The sequence below is a fragment of the Psammomys obesus genome, unplaced genomic scaffold (assembly GCF_907164565.1).
Source record: "Psammomys obesus unplaced genomic scaffold, mPsaObe1.curated_primary_1811, whole genome shotgun sequence".
Classification (NCBI taxonomy): domain Eukaryota; kingdom Metazoa; phylum Chordata; class Mammalia; order Rodentia; family Muridae; genus Psammomys; species Psammomys obesus.
Window position 1 is genome coordinate 2,232,663 of NW_026589732.1, and position 21,038 is coordinate 2,253,700.

General features: G+C 49.3%; 1 protein-coding gene across 1 annotated transcript in view; it reads left to right on the forward strand.

Annotated features, from left to right (window-relative positions):
* The window catches only part of Ccdc180 (coiled-coil domain containing 180), a 59,677-nt gene that overhangs the window by 247 nt on the left and 38,392 nt on the right, over positions 1–21,038 (forward strand). Inside the window, 14 exon segments of the mRNA XM_055605228.1 lie at positions 75–297; positions 2,487–2,677; positions 7,271–7,359; positions 8,774–8,883; positions 10,600–10,728; positions 10,806–10,916; positions 11,037–11,132; positions 12,016–12,179; positions 13,255–13,374; positions 13,942–14,021; positions 15,118–15,206; positions 15,992–16,114; positions 17,889–18,062; positions 19,794–19,909. Of these exon segments, the coding sequence (XP_055461203.1) occupies positions 229–297; positions 2,487–2,677; positions 7,271–7,359; positions 8,774–8,883; positions 10,600–10,728; positions 10,806–10,916; positions 11,037–11,132; positions 12,016–12,179; positions 13,255–13,374; positions 13,942–14,021; positions 15,118–15,206; positions 15,992–16,114; positions 17,889–18,062; positions 19,794–19,909 (1,661 nt within the window). The 5' untranslated portion in view covers positions 75–228.

Below are 21,038 nucleotides of genomic sequence, written 5' to 3' on the forward strand. Positions count from 1 at the left end.
CTCTCTCTCTCTCTCTCTCTCTCTCTCTCTCTCTCTCTCTCTCTCTCCCTTTCTTATTTTGTTTGAAATTTAAGTTTTCCCGGGTGTCTGGGATCTAGTGTTGTCTTTTGGCCGGAGGCCCCAGCACGAGTCTGCAGAGCCATCGTCAGTTTTCAGCCTCAGAGCGGAAACTGAGACCAAGCCCCAGCCGCGTTTCCAGAACGAAGGGCAATCGCGCCAGCAGCTAAGATGTCGCGAGTGGGGAAGGTGTATCAGGTACAGGATGGCAAAGTCTACCAGCAGATCTTCGAGGCTGAGGTAGGCGCCCTGCTGTCCTCTGCTCCCTTTCCCTTCATCCCACCAAACTTCCCCGCTCCCTTCTAATTCTCTTTGTCCTGAGAGTTTTCCTGTCTAAGATCCAATTTTTATTCATTTTTTTAAATTGAGAATAGATTTTTTTTCATACAATATATTCTGATCACGGTTTCCCTTCCCTCACCTCCCAGATTGTCCCCACTAAGACTGTTTTAAAAAGCTCTCTTTGACATTAACTTGATTTAAGAAAAATAATTTCTAGTGGGTATATTACAGTGTACTAATAGAAGAACATCAGCCCGGCGTGTTGGCGCAGGTCCTTAATCCCAGCATTCAGAGAGGCTAAGGCAGGCAGATCTCTGTGAGTTTGAGGCCAGCCTGGTCTACAGAGTGAGTTCAGAGGATACACAGAGAAACCCTGTCTTGAAAAACCAAAACAACAAGCATAACAAAACAAGCACAACAACAAATTGAAGAACATTGGGACAATTAGTCTTAAAATTAAAATTTTAATTTCAGTAAAAAAAATTTAATCAAAATTATTCAGAATTAGTCTGAATCAACCATTCTGTGCCTGAGTCTTTTTTTTTTTATCAAACATAAAAATAATTCTTTTTTGTTTGTTTGTTTGTTTAAAAAGTGAGTCTTGTGGGGCTGGAGAGATGGCTCAGTGGTTAGGAGCACTGGCTCCTTTTCCAGAGGTCCTGAGTTCAACTCCCGGCACCACATGGTGACTCACAACCATATATAACTTGATATCAAGCAAGCCCTCTTCTGCTGTGCAGGCATATATGCAGATAGAGCACCCATAGACATAAAATAATTAAATAATTTTTTTTTTTAAAGTGAGTCTTGCCAGGCATGTGGCACACGCCTTTAGTCCTAGCCCTTGGGAGGCAGAGGCAGGGGTATCTGTGAGTTTGAGGCCAGCCTGGTCTACATAACAAGCTCCACCACAGACAGAGAGACTCTGGCTCAAAAAAAAAAAAAAAAAAAAACAACAACAACAACAAAAAACCAATAATGTTATTGATGATGATGATGATGGTCGGAATCTCTTTTTGTACTAGAGTTTTGAGATTTCCCTTTTCTCCTTGGCAGTCCCTCAGAACTCATGGCCACGGCCACGGGTATTCAGTCACCTCCCTGGGTGCCCACTGACCTGACTATTGTAAAGTTTGCTCTGCCTTCTTGAATGAGCCTAGCAGACCCAAGAGACCATAAAAGAAACCCACGTGCTTCAAATCTAGGGTACTGCTTATTGAAGTGGGATTCTTATTCCTAATCTGAGCCGTAAATCATGCTGTCTTTATAAATTTTAGGAATGACAAAAGTATAAACCAGAAAACTGAGATCACTCAGAAAATTGTCACAGGATTCAGCTTCTTGTAAGCAAGACATTATTCTTAGCCTTCAGCACACTTTCAGTGGTTTTTCACGTATTTTAAATTTTGAAACAACACTGTAATCTGGGTTGTGATTTTTTTTTTTTAAGCAAGAAGGTGAGTTTGTTAAATGTACTAGAAGGGACAGCAGGTCTAGCACTATCCAAAGTAACACTTGCCTATAATTTTTAACTTATGCTTGAAAACAAGATTTATATTTATTTTATGTGTATGGGAGTCTTGGCTGAGTGTGTGTGTACATGGCTGGTGCTCTGGAAAGCAGGGGATGATGAAACTATGGGTCGTTGTGAGCCACCACAAGGGTGCTAAAAATGAAGCTCTGGTCCTTTGGAAGGACAGCAGGCCCTCTCACTGTGGAGCCATCGCTCCAGCCCTGGAATTTATGCTTTAGTTGATATGCTCAATTACACATTATTGCCTAGCGATTTCCTTGTCCTGAGAAATTTGTGGCAATTTCTGTCTTTAATAAGAGCCCAACATTTCATCAAAGGAATTTTACTCAGTGAGTCTCTTACTCCCGGACAGCTCTGGTTTGTTTTGTTGGTGTTTTCAAAAGTGATTGTGTAGACTAAATCTGGATCTTCATTCCAAGTTCTTTACATACAACCTTCCTTGAAATAGCCCATGCCTATTCAGGGGAAAGAAATCTCCTGCAGTGGGTGGCTGTGGAGTTGGAGTGCAGAGAGCCTTCCTTGTAGTAGGTGCCTCTGTGTCTTCCTAAGATGGCCACAGTCATCATGAAGGCATTTGAAGCTTTCAATAGATCTCCATCTTTCATGCATTCAGGTGCAGCTGGTTCAGTCTCTGGCAGCCACCAGGAAGCGGGCTGCAGAGCATTTTGGGAATGCAAAGAATGTCAAGGCACCCATGATGAAGAAGGTGGTGTTAGAAGAAGGGGAGACAATCACCCCTCGGCAGAGGAAGTGGGTGCGTAGCCTCCCCAACGACTGGATCACAGAAAACCCAGTTCTCTATAGGTAAGTGTGCTATCAAGCCACATTGCGGGTCCTCCGTCTTCAAAGACTCATGAAGATGTGTGCCAGGTACGAATGGAGTCTCAAATACCTTCTCCAAAAAAGGGAGATAGTCACATCTGCTTGAAGGGATGTTTCTCTCCTCCCTCAGTAGTTTTGATGGGTGCCTTAAGGCCAGTGTCTGGGTTGGGGAATCCCACTCTCATGGAACTTTACTCCTCAACAGCAAATAGCCACATTCCCTCAAAGGTGGAAGGACCACTCGCAGGTCAGGGTTAGGAAAGCTCCCTTGGGAGGAGCCACCACTGAGATGGGATGCTAAGGAAGGAGGATGGGGATAGAGCTCTGAGAAGGATGTTCTTGGATCATTGTAGAAGGCTGAGGTGCGTGGATCTAGTGAATGGTTCTCAGCCTTCCTAATTATGTGACCCATTAATAGTTTCTCCTGTTGTGATGACCCCAGCCATAAAACCATTTTCACTGCTGCTTCATAACTGTAACTTTATGAACTGTTATGAATCACAATGTAAACATCTGTGTTTTCCGATGGTCTTAGGTGACCCCTGTGAAAGGGTCATTTGACCCCTAAAGGGGTTGCCACCCATAGGTTGAGAAACACTAGTCTAGAGGGAGAAAAGGTTGAAACAGAGGCTGGGAGAGGCTTTGCAAGCTAGGCAGAGCTTTGAACTTTGAATTTATTTGCATAGCCGATGTCCCCTTGGCAATCTGTACACAAACAGGGGACAGGCATATAAGCAGTGGTTGGAGGGAGAATTCTGCACAGAATGCAGCTGGTCCTTTCTTAGTTGACTGCTTCTATAACTAGCAGTTAGAGTTCTATTTAAGTTGTCTATGTCATCTTGATTTAAGTTTGGTAGGCGTCTGCATCAGGAGATTCATCCATTTCTTTCAGGCTTTTCAGTGTGGTGTTAATGCAGATTTAAAAAATATGTCCTTATGATGCTCTGAGTTTCCTTGGTGTCTTTTTGTAATGCCCTCCTGTTCACCTCTAATTTTATTAGTTTGAATCTTTTCTCTCTGTCTTCTGGTTAATTTGGCTAAGAGTTTGTAAGTCTTGTTGACTTTCTCAAAGAACCAACTCTTCATTACATTGATTCCTTTGAAGAAAGAACTAATGTCAATACTCCACAAATTATTCTACAAAATAGAAATGAAGGAACATTTCCTAATTCTTTTCACTAGACCCTTATTACCTTAATGCTCAAACTACACAAAGATTCAACAAAAAAAGGAAATTGCAGACCAAGATCCCCTTGCAAACCAAATCCAAGAACACATCATAAAGATTATTTTATTTAAAAAAAAAAAAAAAGCGGTTGGAGAGAAAAGAAAAAAAAAAGAGGCCACATTGTGCAATCTTGCACTCTAGGTGGTGGCTGGTGTGGGGGACAGGAGAGGAGGCCTGTAGTAGGGGGAATCCCCTGGGCCTAGTGGCAGGTTGAGTGGCTATTGAAGGCTCTAAGGGTCTCTGGTCTCTCCCTGGGTAGACAGTAGTGGTATCGTTCCCAGAGATGGAAATCAGATAGATGGGACAGGAGATCAGCCATCGTGTGTAATCTTCCAAGTTCTGTTAAGCTGAAGGTTCCTAAGCATGTCACTTCTGTTTGCTAAACTTAAATTCACCGCTCAACTAGGAAGATAGGGGAGGAGAGGAGCAAAGAGTCTTCCCAGCTTCTTGGGAGAAGGGACAGGAGCCAGGCTTCCTCCAAGCACCTCAGACATACCAGCCTGGAATTTGGGGATTGCCCCAAAGAGGACAGGGAGGGGACTGGTGTTGGTACCAGTCTCTGCTCTGCCCTGGCCTTTGGCTTTTCAGGACAATCTTCTGGCCCTCAGCCCCTTCTACCTTGCTGGAAATAGCTATTGCCTGCCCAGACCCATACTTGAGGCTACTTTCCTCCAGCTGTGGTCCCTGCCTGATGCTCTGAAGACCTGTAGGTGCAGACCTGGGGCTTGTCATAGCTCTTCCTCTCTTCTCTGGAAGGCTGTGTAGCAGCCTTACTGTGATTCTGACTCCACAGGATCTTTGGCCATATCTGAGCTTCCCTGTTCTCATCAAGGTCTAGGGGACTTCTGACATCTTTCTGGGTTTCCTAAGGCCCTCCTCTTACCTAGGGTTCAATCTCAGGTCATCTATCACTTTAAATCTCGACACAGCCCTAGGTAGGAAGTTTTGGTTCCTGCAGCACAGAGATCTATGAAAGGTACTCCTCATGCCGGGGAATGGTCTGCCACTGTGTTATCTTCCTGGGACAGACAGACAAGCTCAGCTCTGTCCTAGGCACAGAACCAGAGCACAAGCTCTGCAGCCTGGGCAGGAACAGAGATGTGCTTGTCACCGGCTCAAATGGCGGGGGCCAGTAATTCCACATCTAGCGTTCCTCTGAGGTCACTTGTCCACCACTAACTCTCCTCCGCCTCCTCCGTCCACAGTCTCTCTCCTGCCTTTGTTTTCTACCTTCCCCTCCTGTCCCCATTCTTCTGGTCTAAAAGCCTTACCTACTTTCCTGGGCCAGAGTGGCTGGACACTATTACCTGGTTCCTGGGGAGTGCTGCTCCTAGCTGCAGCAGATTCACCCCATCTATCCGGACACTTGGGCAGCAGGTTTTCTAACCTGCCATGATCTTTTACACACATAGTCAGCCCTCTACTTGCCACATAAGGGAGGCCATAGGTGGGCCTCCCTGCTCTCCTGGGTTGCCTAGCGGCTGGAGAACAAACAGCCGGGTTCAGCCTCAGCCTCTCCTACGATGCCTTCCAGCCTTCTCCCTCTTTCTCTCCTGGGAGTCCTTCACTATCAACCTCAGGGCCTCTCATCCTATTGAAAAGGAAACCTGCCTCAGCCCCTGGTCCCCTCCTGCCTTCAGGCTGTGTCCACCTGGAAGGGCCTCTACCCCAGCAGTAGCCCCCATCCCTTGTCCACCCCAGCTGCTTTTGCTGAGGTCTCCTGGGCACAACTCTGGCTCTGTCCCTGACTGCTCCTGCCCTCTCGCTGTCTCTGTGAGTCAGAGCTCTCATGTCTGCTCAGGCTGCTGGGAAATTCCTCCAGGGTTGGCAGAGGCCACGCTAGGGTGAGAGGATGACTGACAAAGCTACAGTGGCCATCTCCTGAGAGGCCCCTGAGCAAGTGCTTGAGAACTCCAAGCAGAAGAGTAAAAGGACAGTAAATCTGAATGCTCAGTTCCCTCAGGTTGGGGAATCCAGCTAGTGTGTATAAGTTGGGCAGGTATGCGGGTGAGAGTTAGATCTCTATTGTACAAGCCAACTCCCCAAATCCGGGAGCTGCTCTGGGCCAGGGACCCTTGAAAGACCCTCCTCATTCTGCAGAGTTGCCTGGCCCCATCAGCTGCTATCCAGACCTGTAGTCCTCTCCCACCTGTGGGACTACAGGAGGGCTCACAAGACGACAGATGAAAAACACTGTTGACCTGGGCCTTGGGGAACAGTAGGGCACTTTGGGCTTCTCTGGTGCCTGCCTCATAAATGGGGCATTTGTAGACTTAATTTCAGAGTTGATGTCACAGTCTTTCCCCACAGCCCTCCCCACTGAGTTAGTTTACTGAGAGATCTCAGTTTACTCCACTCAGATCCTAGCCCTGTGGGCTTTGGGGTCACAGAGCGGCTCTGAGAATGTGGCTGTGCTGCAGAAGATGTTTCTTCTCCATCCCCCTTCTAGAAAACGGGCCTAATCCAGCGGCCTCCTAGAATAGTGTCTTAGTTACTGGTTAGAGTTCATGGCCATCATGGCGGAAAGCATGGCAACAGGCAGTCATGGTGCTGGAGCCGTAGCTGAGAGCTTACACATGAGCCACAAGCGTGAGGCAGAGAGAGAGGGGAGGGGGAGCGAGAACTAATTGGGAATGGCATGGACCTTTGAAACCTCAGCATCTACCTAAGCCCCGGTGACACACTTCTTCCATCGAGGTCACACCTCCTGATACTTCTGTCTTAGGGTTTTATGGCTGTGAAGAAACACCATGACCAAGCCAACTCTTATAAAGGGAAGCATTTAGTTGGGGCTAGCTTACAGTTTCAGAGGTTTGGTCCATTATTGTCATGGTGGGATGTACCGCAGCATGCAGGCAGACAAGTCCTGGGGAAGGATCTGAGAGTTCTACATCTGGATCTGCAAGCAGATGTAGAGTCTTGAGCTTGAGGCCTCAAAGCCCACCCCCTGGTGACAAGCTTCGTCCAACAAAGCCATGAATATTCTAACAAGGCCACACCTCCTGATAATGCCACTCCCTATGGACCAAATATTCAAACACATGAGTCTAGGGGGAAATTGGACTGTTCACCCCTGTGTCCCAGTTTCCCATTTGGGAATGGTTACAGTCCCCAACCCATATTGGCCACCTAAAGGAATTTGCAGCTTCTGTCTGAGGCAGGGACCTGACTCCACCCAGGCACTCTTGGGTGAGTATGCTCAGAAACATAGTCAGCAGCTTTGGTTGGGAGCCTGGGCATTGCCTCCAAGGCTCTCGGCAATAGGGGGAGGGGCTGGATGGTTGCCAATGCCTGTCCTATCCTGGGTGGGTGTCAGGCAGTGCTTACTCTTCTGTACTCTTCTTCAGGGAACAGAAAGAAGCCATGAAGGAAAAGATGCGTGAGACTGAGAACATGATCGCTGCCAAAGAGGTGCAGGGTCTTGTTGGCAACATGGGTGAGCCTCCTGCAATTCAGCCCCAAATGCAGGCCTGCCCCAGGCAGGAAAGTCTCCAGATGGCAGTGTCTGCGGTGGCTCCTCTTCAGAGGCCCCTGCCACCCTCACTGGGCCCTCTGCTCAGCTTCCCAGAGAATGTCCTTTGAGCATAACCCCAGGAGGAACTGCACAGTGGGCATCTCCTAGGAAGGACAGAGCTCACTATGGTGTGTGATTTGGCCATGGCACTCCTCAAGCCATGTTTTCTTCCTCCTCACTCCATGTCCCAGGTTTGGCATTATCCGCACGTGAGCACTCTGTTCCTTTACGATTAAAAATTAACCCAAGCTCACTGCAGAAAAACAGAAGGCACAACTACCTATCGGCAGTAGCGCCTTTTCGCTGAGAGCCCAAGGTGGCGGCCAGCTTCCAGCTTCCAGCATCCTAGACAGACGCAGGGCAAAGCAGAGCGGAGGATGGGGAGGGGTGCAGGTTCAGGGCTGAGGGTCCAGGCTCACATCCTGCTCAGCCACCTGTGGCTCAGTTCTTTAGTCACCGAAGCGGAGTGTGCACGTTACAGAAGGCTAGTGAGGTCCAGTCTTCTGAGTTGATGCTTTGATGCAATAGGGTTAGAATGGTGCCGCCACACGGCAAGCGTACTCTAGTGTTGGCTAATATCCTCACAGAGCTCACTCACCTCGGCCTCCCCAGTACTGAGGTTAAGGGTCACTAGCCCCAGCTTTATTTTTACCACATCTCAACTTCACAGCGGCACAAACGTATACCCATTTTGTCACAAAATCGGGCCTTGTGTTAGGTGATTTTAGCTCAAAGGTAGGCAAATGTGAGTATTCTGAGAGCATTTAAGCTGGGCCAGAGTAAGCTTTGATGCCTAGTACACTGGGTGTAATTAGATATATTTTCAGCTTACAGTATTTTCTACTTATAATGATTTTACCAGCTCGGAACTCCCTTGAATTAAAAAAAAAATTGCCTATATGTGTATTTATGTCTATAAAACTTTTTTTAGGGGGGGGGGCACAGTTTCACTAAGTAGCCTAGGCCGGCCTTTAGCTCAAGATCTTCTTGCCTTGTTAGTGCTGGGATTGGGGGCATGCGTCACCCACGCTTGACTGAAATTGTTTTAAAGAAAACCATAAACACTATCGTTCTATCTACCACTTGAGAATTTTGCCCCAGGAGTTGTTTGTTTAGTTATTTGTGGTACAGGGTATTGAACCCAGGGCTCCAGCATGGAGGCAAGTGCTGAGCTCTAACCCGCCCCGGGCCCACCCCTGGTCCTTCAGAAGGCTCTTGCCTGTGAGTGTGAACCTCCTGGCTTTGGGGTCTGCCTTCTGCACTCACACCTGGCTGACCGCCCTGCGAGCCCTCTTTCTTCCCTGCAGCCTCATCAGCTCTGCTGTTGCCCCCACAGTTTCCAAGAAGAACAGCACCCTCACCTTCAACAGGCTAGAAGAATACAAGAAGAGAAACTACGTGAATGCACTGGCGAGATTTCAGGAGGAACTAGAGCAGATTGGGGTGGTGAGAGCCGGCTCCTCTGTCCTCCGTTCTTGTGGCATTGTGGGTGGGGAGGTGTGTTTTCATTGCCCCCAGCCTCCCTTCTCCTCCTCACTGTCTGGTCCTCAGCGCCTCACCAAAACACAGACAGGGAACCACAGAAGTCACGTTCAAGGGGCTTGTTAGAGGGCTGTCACCTGCGTAGGCTCCCTTAACTCTCCGGAAATCCCTGTAGGTTACAGGCGTTACCTTATCTTGCAGAGAGGTGCAGAGTCTTGTCAGATAAGTTTAAAAGGGGCCAGATCAGAATTACCTTTGGGTCTGGCTCCAAAGCCCAGCCTTTGACTTACCACCAGCCCTGCTGAAGGAGGGACAGAGGTAGCTAAGGATGCACCCCACCGACAGTTCAGCATGCGTGGGATCTATATTAGTCATCTTTTCTACACAGTGACCATGGCAACTCATAGAAGTAAAGATTTATGTGGGCTTACGATTCCAGAGGGACGTGACCATCACGGTAAGGAGGCATGGCAGCGAGTGGCAGGCATGGTGGCAGGAAGCCTAGAGCTGGAGCCTTCAGATGCACGCACAGAGCAAAGAGCGCAAACGGGAAGTAGGGAAGTAGGGCGAAGCTTTACGCTCCCAACAGCGCCACCAACTGGGGATCAAGTTCAAATGCCCAAGACCATGTGGGCCATTTCTCCTTCAAAGCACGACAGACTCTTCCATACCTCCCCACCCGTGTTCCTGTCTAGACTTCATCTCTAACCACAGCTGAGCCTGCAAGGTTCCTAAATGAGACCATGCCCCCATACTCCTCTCTGAGACACAAGCCTGCACCCCTCACCTGCGCTCTTCTCTGACCCCTTGTCTCGAATCCTATGTGTCCAAGGCACTAAGAGCAGACTCCGGCCTTGTCCTCATTATGTTCCAACTAGATACCAGCCCTTCCTTCACTGCTTCTTCACTTCCATCAGCCTTGGTTTTCATATATAAAGGAAAATCAGTTTTCTTTCTTCTGCTTATTTAATCACTGTTGAATACCAATTATGGGCTATGAAAAAAAAAGGAGAACATGACCACTCGTAAGTATGACTGAGGAGAAGAATTTTATTGTAGATATGAGGGAAAGTACAGCCAGAGGCATCTGGAAGGGTCCAGACTGAACAAGGCCATGAGAGGAGAGGTGAGAGAGAGTGAGAAAGGAAGAGAAAAAAGAGTGAAGAGGTGAGAGGACCAAGAGCCAAGAGAGCCAAGAAAAGAGGACAAGAAGGCACGCACCCGAATTGGCAGTTATATAGGACACGTGGCCGAAATGGCGGGGTTATAAAGGAAAGAGAGGCTGAAAAAAGCAAAGAAAGCCCCTGGGGCTGGAGAAGTTTAGGGTAGTGGGTGCTGAGAGGAGCTACAGGTACCAAATGAACCTTGGAGCCAAGTAGACCTTTGGGTATGTTAATAGGCACCTCAGTGAGCCATTTGTTCTGTTTCTTTGGGACCCAACAGGCTAGCCTTAATGGCAGCCCCTCCTTCAGCTTCTGAGGGGAGAATCAAGTGGTAATATGCACCACACAGGCGCTGTGCCTGCTCTGCCATGGGACGCCCTGGTCCTGTCTGGGGGTGAATTCATCCTCCGTCCTCAACTCCCCAGGTGTAGAGGCTTGGCATCTCCCTCATTACAGGGTGGGCCATCTCCTCCTGGGGTGTTTATGCCCTAACCCTCAGCCTCCTGACCTGTTGCAGGAGATGGAACCCCTCATCCTGGAGAAAGGGGAGACCCTTTTGAAAAAGATGTTCCAGTCTGATGAGGATATTGATCAGCTCTTCAAGAAAGTCGAAAACGAACTGGACCTGGCCAACTACACGATTGAAGTAGGGATTCCCCTGGTGGCGACCTTCTCCCCCTCCCTCTCCAGGGGCTCCTGGTCTGACCCAGTTCCCCTGTGCAGACCCTGTCGGAGCTGTGGGAGAACGTGGCTGAGAAATTCAGGCAACAGAAGCAGGAGATTAAGGAGCTAGATCAAGAGCTGTTGGCACTGGAGGTTTCTCGAGCCGACAAGGCAAGCGGGCTTCAAACGGGCCCCTTGGTGGCTTTCCCTGGAAGGGTTTGTGAGATATCATTCTTTTCCCTGTTAGCTAGGAACTGAGTGTCACTCACAGGGATGCCTTCCCCTCTCTAGCTAAAGGAAGTGCTGAAGAGATACGTTGACATCATAGAGAAAACCGCCTTCCTCCTGCAGCCTGATGTATACAGGCTGATAGATAAAGAAGCCATGGTGAGTGGTGCTCCGCGGTGGGCGTGTGGCCCCGGGTATCCTGACACGCCACAGGATATCGAATCTGTGACGTACCTAAGCACCCGGGCTTCTTTGGTTGAGAACCAAACGTTTGTAAGTTCATTCCGACAGCAGTCTCCGACAGCGGTGTTTGCGGTCTCCTGCTGGCTAGAGCTGCACGCCCAGCATTCAGCCGTCACTCCCCGGTCCATGGCCCAGCTACTGCGTGTGCAGTGCTACGGGCGCCACACTCTGGAGTGGTCATCTTAGGGCTTACACTGCCCCAGGGCTCCCACCCTCCGCAGTCCCAGTCTACCCTGGTTTTCTCATCCTTCCCGCCTGCCCTCCTGGCCAGGAGTGTCTGTGACTACACCACACCTGCCTCTTGGCTCCGTCTCTTTCCTCCCAGCCTCCCCTCACCGCTGTCTGAGATGGGAAGTGAGAGATGTAACGTTGTTGATGATGTCTCCAGAGTAAAGCTTGACCCTCTGCCACGTGAGGGGGCTCCTGCCTGGGCTGCTGGGATGCCCTGTGCAGTCGTGTTTGTGCAGAGCTGGGCATGCCCGAGGTCTCCAGTGGGGGACAGCAGTGCTCCCTGCTGGGACGTGTTTGGAGGATGACAGCAGAGGACCTGACAGTGACCCAGTGTAACTTCACGTCTAGGTTGGGGTTCCTGCTTTCAGGAACATGATTAAGCCTTCTACAAAGATCCGTGAACGGTGGCTACTTCCTTGTCTGTTAATCCTGGCCACTCCTCACACCCTACCACAGCCTCCCTTAGCCCTGGCCCACGCCTCTCTCTGCTCCTCTCCTGGTCCCTCTGATTGTGTTCTCCGGCCTGAGAACTGCCCTGTCTTAAAGCCCTACCCACCTCTGACCACAGGCCATGAACCAGGCTCTACTAGGCAATCGGAGGGCCATCGCCCAGCTGTTGATCAACCTGACTGAGGTCACCCTACAGCAGGAGGTTGACAACCGCCGTCGCTGGCAGGGCGTGATGGACACCTGGAAGGCTCTCAAGCAGGAGGCCCTGTTCCAGAGCTTCATGTCAGTGGTGACCTCCCTCACCCTCCCTGACGCGCACCTACAACTCCCTCCAGTCACCAGGCTGCTTTTTCCTGCCCTCTCCATCAATATTTTAAAATGCTGTTTTCTATGCCCCTATGTTTAAAGTTAGAAATAGATAAAAGATAGAAATAAGATATAAATAGATATAAACAAATAGACAGAAATAGATATAAATAAATAGATAGAAATTAAGAGTTGCTGCTGACCCTTCCTAGAAGTACAGCTAAGACTTGGGCATTTAGACTCATGGAGCCCATGCCATTTTAGATTTTTTCCCCCACTATTCTCTGAGCTCAGTATGAATTACCAGAAAGTGTTCATGTAATTATCTGTATAACTTCCATTCTTCTGTATTAGTTATACTTCAGGGGCCTGGGCCTGGAAAGACAGGCATCTCTCAGGTGATAGCTCCCGCCTTTCAGGAGCAAGTTTTCTCTATAGGAGACATGGAGAGGAGAGGGCCCATCTCTGCACTGTGTGCTGAGGCTCAGGCTTGCCCTCCCGTGTGACCTTGATGAAGTCCCCCAAGTACTCCCAGCTGCTTCCTCCACACAATACACACCCCAACAGCCCTATGGTCTCAGTGATTCCTCAGTGAGATGCTCTATAAACAGAACCTGTCTGGGCCCAGGCCCAGAATTGGGACCATTACAAAAGTCAACAGATAGCAACAGCGAATGGCCACAGCTGACTTTTCCTAGAAACTTCCCACGATGCAGGGCATGGGGCTCAGGACTCTGTCGTCTTTCTGAGTCCTCACAAGTTCCCAAAGTTCCTAATGGTGCTGCCATTAGCTCTGTGTTACAGTCTAAGGCTCAGAGTGGAAGAGGGACTCATTCTGGGTCACAGAGTAGGAGATCAGGACCCCATGATGCCACTGGGCTGAGAGGTAGCCAACAGTTCTTCCTGCCTGCCTTCCTCCTCACACCCCCCTTCTGTCCTCTGTGACCTTGACGTATCAGTGGTGGGGCTATTACAACCTAGGTTGGCGGGTCAGGGTTATGGAGCTCTGAGAACTCTCCCTCCCACTTCTCCCTTGGGTCTGGATGTCCAGCGAGTTCATGGCTAGTGACAATATCCTGGAGCCCCCATCTGTGCGGAAGGAGCTGGAAGAAATGCTGAAGAACCAGCAAGTCCTTCAGGAAGTGAGGTTGGATCATCTCTGCACCATCTGGTATGTCACCTTGACACCATTTGGTATGATGTGCAGGAAGGGTCACTGTGGCCAGTACCTTTGGGGGTTCAGTGGGGAGGCCACGTGGCCCGGATATTCCCCAGAACCTCTTCCATACCAGGTTATTTTCTGGTGCTGGAGGACTGTATTGGCCAGACCCAAAAGCAAGAAAGGTCATAGCTCACTTGCTGTGGATAGAAGCTTAGATAGGTCCTGCCAGAGGGCTCACTAGGAAGCAGTGGCCAGAGAGGAGGGAGGAGAAAGAAGGGAGGAGCGTGGAAGGAGGAGGGAGAGGTCTGGTAAGAAATTACCCCAACAGGGCTTTGGCCCTTATCCTGAGGCTCTTTGGAGGCAGGTGAGAGGCCACAACACTGGGAGGCTGCTGTCACAGAGGAGGCTCCATTCAGAGCTTTTCTGATAGTGACCTTGTGACTAATAAAAAGCCTGTTTTTGGCTTGTTTGGGGCACCAGGAGATCCCAGAAGGTTCCTTAGGTATGTTGAACACGCTGGCTGTTTTGGCAAGTTTTGTTCCCTCATGGCTTACCTGTCATCTCCTCTTTCCCCAGTAACCTCCTCCCCCCCAACTATAGCAAAAAACAGGTGACTGAGTGGTTTGACTCTCTCACTTCCCTGAACAAGCAGCTTGGTGAGTAATGTCCGTGGGATCTCCAGGACTTCCCAGACCTCTGTCCAAGGACTAGCTTGTCATAGTCAGTTTTTGAGTCATTTATGTGAGGAGTGGAGACCCTTCCACCTCGGGACTTTAGGATTAGGGACCTCTTCCTCTACTTGCTGCCCAGTCCACAGCCATGCTAGCTATAAACTCTGACCTCTGACCCCTGACCCCTGGCCCAAGCATGGAGATAGGGACATAGAGTCTCTACTCTCAGGATGGCGTAATGACCGTGTCCTGAAAGTCTTAAAGGTGGAGATATAAGATTAAGGCCCAACTCTGCCGCGTCCTGTTACACGGCCTTGGGGAAGCCTTATGTGAACACAAAGGGCTAGGAATATTGACTACCATTTTGTAGGGGAAGTGTGACAAGTCTTACATTAGAAAATGTGATTGTTTTTTCCAACTTTTGAAGCTCAGCACAACCCAGTGAGGCCAGTGGCTGCGCACTAGTTACTTGTGTCACTGCAGCACAATACTTGACGAGTAGCTGGAGAGAGAGCAAGGGTCCATTTTGGCTCATGGTTTTAGAGGATTTTAAAGGCATGTCTGCAAGCAAGATGGCAGGGGCCTGCAGTAGAGACTCCCCACATCACAGTAGACCCAGTGGTGGAGAGGGCAAGGCTGTGACCTTTAAAGGGTCACATGACTACCCCCAATGATCTGCTTCTGCCAGCTAGGCTTCACCTCTTAAAGGTTCCAAAGCCTCTAAAAATGGTACCACCAGCTTGCAAGCACGTGTTCCAAACCAGAGCCTGTGGTGTGCATTTCGGATTAGAAACTTTCGTAGGCGCCACTGTCCCTGCCTTCCAGAGGACCTCCTGAACCTGAGGCTTCTGCTAGGCTCCTCGTAGGAGGTCGTCTTCCTCTGAGGAGGGAGACGCAGCCCCTGGCCTGAGTAGAGGGCTCTGAGCAATCTGAGCCAAATAACCCTCTCTGTGGAGGCTCTCTGCTAGGGGAGAGCTGATTCCTTTCTGCAACAGGAACACCTCTCCCTATGACCTTTCCCTTTCTCTTGGGAGAGTGCCTGCCTGACTCAGTTGACCCATTTTGTTTTCCGCCCCTGGAGACACCTACCACATGGACTGCATGGCGCTGGTACGCTTCCTGTACGAGAAAACTTGGCAAGAGTGCCTGACCCATGTGCAGGACTGCAAGGTAGGCTTTCTCCTCTGTAGGCCTGGGAAGAGGAGCTGTGCGCCGGCACCTGCCATCCCCTCTCCCCACAGCCTTCTCTGCCTCCCCCAGATCCTTCAGTCTTGATCTAGGCTTTTCTTCCTTCTTGTCAGTCACCAGGTACTGACTGGCCATTGGGCATTCTGGTTACCTCTACCAGGCTGCCCCTCCAGTCTACAGGGCTTACCCCAGCATAGTTTCCTCTGGGAAGCCCCTGTGAAATGGAATTTGTGTATTCATGGGCCATCTCTGCCATTACCCTCAGCTGTATGCTTCATAGCACTGGGCTTTGCCAAAGAGGGAGGCCATATTCTAAGGGGACACCACAATGTCGCTTTAATAGACAGTGCTGATCCTGGCTCCAACCCTACCATTCTCTCTGGCCCATCTGCCTCTGGGCAGGGTAAAGCAGTGGGTTTATTCCCAACCTGTCCAGGACACTGGCCGGTTTTCTGGAATCTGGGAAATAGTTTGTCAAAATATCTCTTCCTGCCTCCTTGGTAAAAGTGTCTAGATGAAAAAGCCTGCAAAAGCCTAGGCATTTTTGAAAAGTTCTGAGTCCCAAAGGCTACCCCTTACTACCCCCAGCGAGTGCCTCCTATTCTCCAGCTACCTCTGGCCAGCTCTGCTCTACATCTAGGAGCAGACTCGGGGAAATTCATGTTCTACTTGAAACCCTCGGGGGGCAGCTTACAGGTAACTGAGTATTTCACAGCCCCATGCCCAGCTCTGTCTTGTTCTTCTCCCCACCTCCCCCACCCCCACAGAAGCAGCTGCTGGACTGGAAAGCTTTCTCTGAAGCAGAGGCAGAGAACCTGGTGAACCCAACCTTCTTCCTGATGGTGGGGGAATTCCAGAGCAAGGTGGAGAAGCAGCTGGAGCTCCTGGATGTATGTACAGGGGAGCTGGGACCTCTTGAGGTGTGTCTGGCACTGTGAATCCTAGAAGTCTAGGATATCCCTGGTGTGTCCACTCTCTGTCCCTGGGTTAGGCCTCCTGGGTTAGCCACACCAGACTTATCCCTTGGGTCCTGGAAACCAGCCTGACACCAGGGCTGCTCAGCCTTGGAAAAGTCACTTGGGCCATGAGTGAGTGTACAGGAATCACTGTTGACCCTTGTGTTAAAGGCTGGAAAAGACAAGAAGCTCCCAGTCTCAATATGTTTGTAGTCTTGACCGAGACTCAGCACAGCTTTCTTGTGAAAGGCCAAATAGTGATTGTGTTAGGCCTTACAGGCCACAGGTGCCTGTCACAACTTGTCACTTTTATCAACCTAAGCCATGCAGAAATAAAGGGTGTGGATGCATTACAATATCTTTATTAGAGGCCGGTTCATTTAAGTTTCAAGTTATTTTTTCACTACTTTTGATTTTTTTTTTAATGATTTAAAAATAGGAGAATCTGTGCTTTAGCTCACAAGTCCAAACAAAAACAGATGAAGGGCCAAATTTATTCTGCAGTCCTGTCTACCAGTCTCTGTCCCAGATGAATGCATCCAGCCCGTGTGTTCTTGTCTTTTACATGTGTGGCGCTGGTCCTCACATCTGCTGGGAAAGCCCCCTATCAACCAACTATCTCCAGTCCTACCACGTAGAGTTTTTTTTTTTTAATTAGATTCATGTTATTTTATGTATTTATGTGTTTTGCCTGCATGTGCATCACGTGTATGCCCAGTGCCTGGGGGACCAGAAGAAGGCATCAGAGAACTAGAGTTATGAATGATTGTGAACCGCCCCATGGGTACTTGGAACCCAGGTCTTCTGCAAAAGCAACACATACTCTTAACCACCGAGCCATCTCTGCAGCCCTTGGCATGTCTTTTTTTAAAAAAATAATCTATTTAATTTTATTTTATGTGCGTTAGTGTGAAGGTGTCAGATCCCTTGGAATTAGGGTTACAGACAGTTGTGAGCTGCCATGTGGGTGCTGGGAATCAAACCCAGGTCCTTTGGAAGAGCAGACAGTGCTCTTAACCACTGAGCCATCTCTCCAGCCCCAACATGTAGTTTTTAAAAGGTGAATCTGTATGTGAGATTTTAGGACAGCAGGGTATGGAATTGTACCCAGATGGTAAGAGGCAGAGTATTCTAGAGAAATGCCCAGGTCCTGCTGCCCCATGTAGGGAAGGCCAGGAGTCCAGATGGAGACTCAGTTAAAGTTTCTATTTCTAAAACATGACGATGCAATCAACTTGGTGACCAATGGGTCTATTTTGTTTATACTTCCACATTGTAGTCCATCAGCCAAAAAAGTCAAGACAGAAACTCAAGGCAGGACCCTGAGGTGGGGAAGCAGAAGCCCGGAACACGGCTTTCTCCTCACGGCCCCCTCAGCCTGCTTTCTCACACAGGGCAGGACCACCTGCCCAGGGGTGGGTAGCACCAGCCACAGTGGGATGGGCCCTCCCACACTAACGATCAATCAAGAAGATGCCCGGCAGCCTTATCTGTGGGCCAATCTCATTCTCTCAGCTGAGGGACTTGTTTCCCAGCCTGTGGCAAGGTGACTCAAAACTAACCAGCACAGAGCCTAACGCTGACTGTGGGGGACATGCCCAGGTAGTAACTTCTGTTCTTGGAGACCCGGGGCCCAGTGGACAGGCCACCCTCAGGGCCTAGGGGAGTCTGCCCTCCAGGCAGCCTTCTCCGTTTTCTGTCACGGCAGAACTCCTTTGAGGCCTTGGCCAAGCAGACAGAATTGCAGAGCTCAGACATCTTCAGGTACTTCCAGGAGGCAGTGCGGCTGTGGGAGGGGCACCAGAGCATTCTCTTGGCCCAGGAGCTGGAGCTGGAGAAGAGGATAGAACATCATCGGCAGAAACACAACCAGGAGAACCAGGTGCCCAAAGCCTGGGGCCCTGTGGGGAGAAGTGGGTGGAACCCAGACCGCAGCCCTCTGAGCTCAGCTGGCTTTCAGATGAAACAAACAAACAAATAAAAAGGCCAACTGAGCAAGAGCACCATAAACAAAAATGAACTGAAAATAGAGTCTAGGCCCAAATGTAAAACCTTAACTACAAAATGTATGTTCATGGAAGCACCAAGGCTTGCCTTGATCTTGGGGTAAGATGGGAGTAGCAGAAAAAAACCCAAACCAGGCCAGAGCCCTGTAATGTGTCTTGGGAACCCAAGAATGTGCACAAGAGAGGCAGAAAGACAGAAAGAAAGACAGACAGACTGACTGACTGACTGCCTGGGGAACAGTCTGGGTAGTTAAAATAACATGGCGTGGGGTTGGTAGGGTAGTTTAGCAATAGCACTTACATATAAGCCTATCGACATGAGTTCAATCCCTGGGTCCCATAAGCTGTCAGAAGAGGCTCCCAAGAATTGTCCTCTAACCCTCACACACATGTGCCTGTACACCTACAAACAAGCATGCACACACACACACACACACACACAGAGAGAGAGAGAGAGAGAGAGAGAGAGAGACAGAGGCACATAAACAGAGATATACAGGAACATTCACACACACTGAGAGAGACAGACAGAGACACACATGTACACACACACACACACACATTGAGAAGCAAAAGAGAGGAATAAATAAATAAATAAGAATATAAAAAAAGAAAACCAAGGTATAATTTCATGAGCTATGGCTTACTGCTGGGCCAAGAGAATACACCCTTTCTCCCCCGTAGTGTTGAGACCATAACAATGTGACCAGCCTCGCAGGGACTGCAGTGATAGACAGGGGCACGCCCCCACAGTGAACTCCAGAACTATTAATATGCAGTTGTTGGAGTAGGAAGGAAGCAGACCCTTGTGGGAAGTAAAGTCTAATTGAAAACCATGGTAACCCTTTTGAGGAGAAGCTTCTCAGGAGAAACTGGCTAGGCCCCGCCCCACAACATAACAAGTAAGGTTGCTTTATTATGAGGAAGTGCCAGCCTTGGCTGATGGCTTCAAAGCTCCCAGGCTTGGGTCAGCCTGAGCTCTCTTAGTCTCCAGGGTCCTAGCTGACCGTCATGTCTGCCACAGTCTGAGCCCGCAAAGTGGCTAACTCTTGAATTGGAAGACTTTTTGAAGTCCACTTGTGGAAGCTGGTAACTGTCCTGTGTGGTCTGATAAAGCGAGGTGTAGGTAGCATTTCAGGGGACTGGCTCCAAGTTCTCACCTATGGAGTCTCGAAAGATGTCACCCTCTTTAGGGAGAGGGAAATACACCTCCAGTTCATGGTACAGCACCACAAGTGTCAGGCAGGTAGCAAACTGTGTGTCCAGCGTCACCCAAAGCTATGTAACAGGGACATTGCAGCACATGTCAGCCAGTCACCTGCCCACACAGCCAGCACCAGACCTGCCTACCTTCAAACATGGGGCCCAGACACAAGAGAAATGCCCTTGAGCTGGGTCCTTGGGGAGGCAGATGGGGACAATGAACATTCCAGGAGCAGAGTAGAGCCCCGAAGTGTGTTCTGGAGAGAGAGAAGGTGATCACTGGTGGCCCTCTCAGGCTTTTTGCCTAAGCCCCAACCCCAGAGAGAGTGGGATATGACCTCACTAAAGTCCTGCCAGCTCTGCACACTCACCTGTGCTCCTCTTGTTTGGGGAATGGCTGCCAGGCCCAAGAGGCTAACCTTGACAAGCTTCTAGACCAACTGAGACAGCAGAGCCAAGAGGAAGCCCTGAAGACGAGTATGGAAAAGACCAAGAATTTTCTGAAGAACATGAAGTGCAGGTATGCTGACCAGCCCTCAGAGGACAGGAGGGGAAGACCAGGATTCACAGTTAAGGGAACACCAGCCAGCACAGGAGACCAGGGATGTGATCAGCAAACTCCAATAAGAAAGCCGAGGCCTCAATACTGGAGAACACTAATGACCCTTTGCTCCTCGCCCGGGGAACCCGCAGAATTTCCCAGGGAGAATTGCGGCAAGTTTGTAGTGAGAACTTTCAAGGCAATTGAGACTAAGAGCTAAGAACTTGGGCTCCCCCTCTTAAAATGTTAACATACATACATCTACTCTTTGTTAAAGGGGGAGAAAAGTCAACTTCTGTAAACACAGATGTCTGCCTCAGTCTCTCCCCCGCTGTTTCTCTATATGAATGTGCACACTTGTGTACACAGAGACATACCAATATGGTGGGTTTTTTTTTTTTTTTAGTTTTATATAAGATAGTTTATTGCTCTTGGTGGGAAGAATTGTCAGCCCAAGTGGCATAATATATATATATAAATATATATATATTTATATATATATATATAAATAACATTCTTTTCTTTAATTATTATTTTTTTTATTAATTACACTTTCGTCACTTTGTATCCCCCCGTACCTCCTTCCCTCCTCCCCTCCCAATCCCTCCCTCTGTCCCCTTCTCCATGCATGCCCCCTCCCCAAGTCCACTGATAGGGGAGGTCTTCCTTTCCTTCCTTCTGATCCTAGTCTATCAGGTCTCATCAGGAGTGACTGCATTGTCTTCTTCTGTGACCTGGTAAGGCTGCTCCCCCTTCAGGAGGAGGTGATCAAAGAGCAGGCCAATCAGTTCATGTCAGAGACAGTGCCTGTTCCCATTACTAGGGAACCCACTTGGACACTGAACTGCCATGGGCTACATTTGTGCAGGGGTTCTAGGTTATCTCCATGCATGGTCCTTGGTTGGAGTATCAGTCTCAGAAAAGACCGTTGTGCCCAGATTTTTTGGTTCTGTTGTTCTCCTTGTGGAGCTCCTGTCCTCTCCAGGTCTTACTATTTCCCACTTCTTTCATAAGATTCCCTGCACTCTGCCCAAAGGTTGGCCATAAGTCTCAGCATCTGCTTTAATACCCTGCAGGGTAGAGTCTTCAGAGGCCCTCCGTGGCAGGC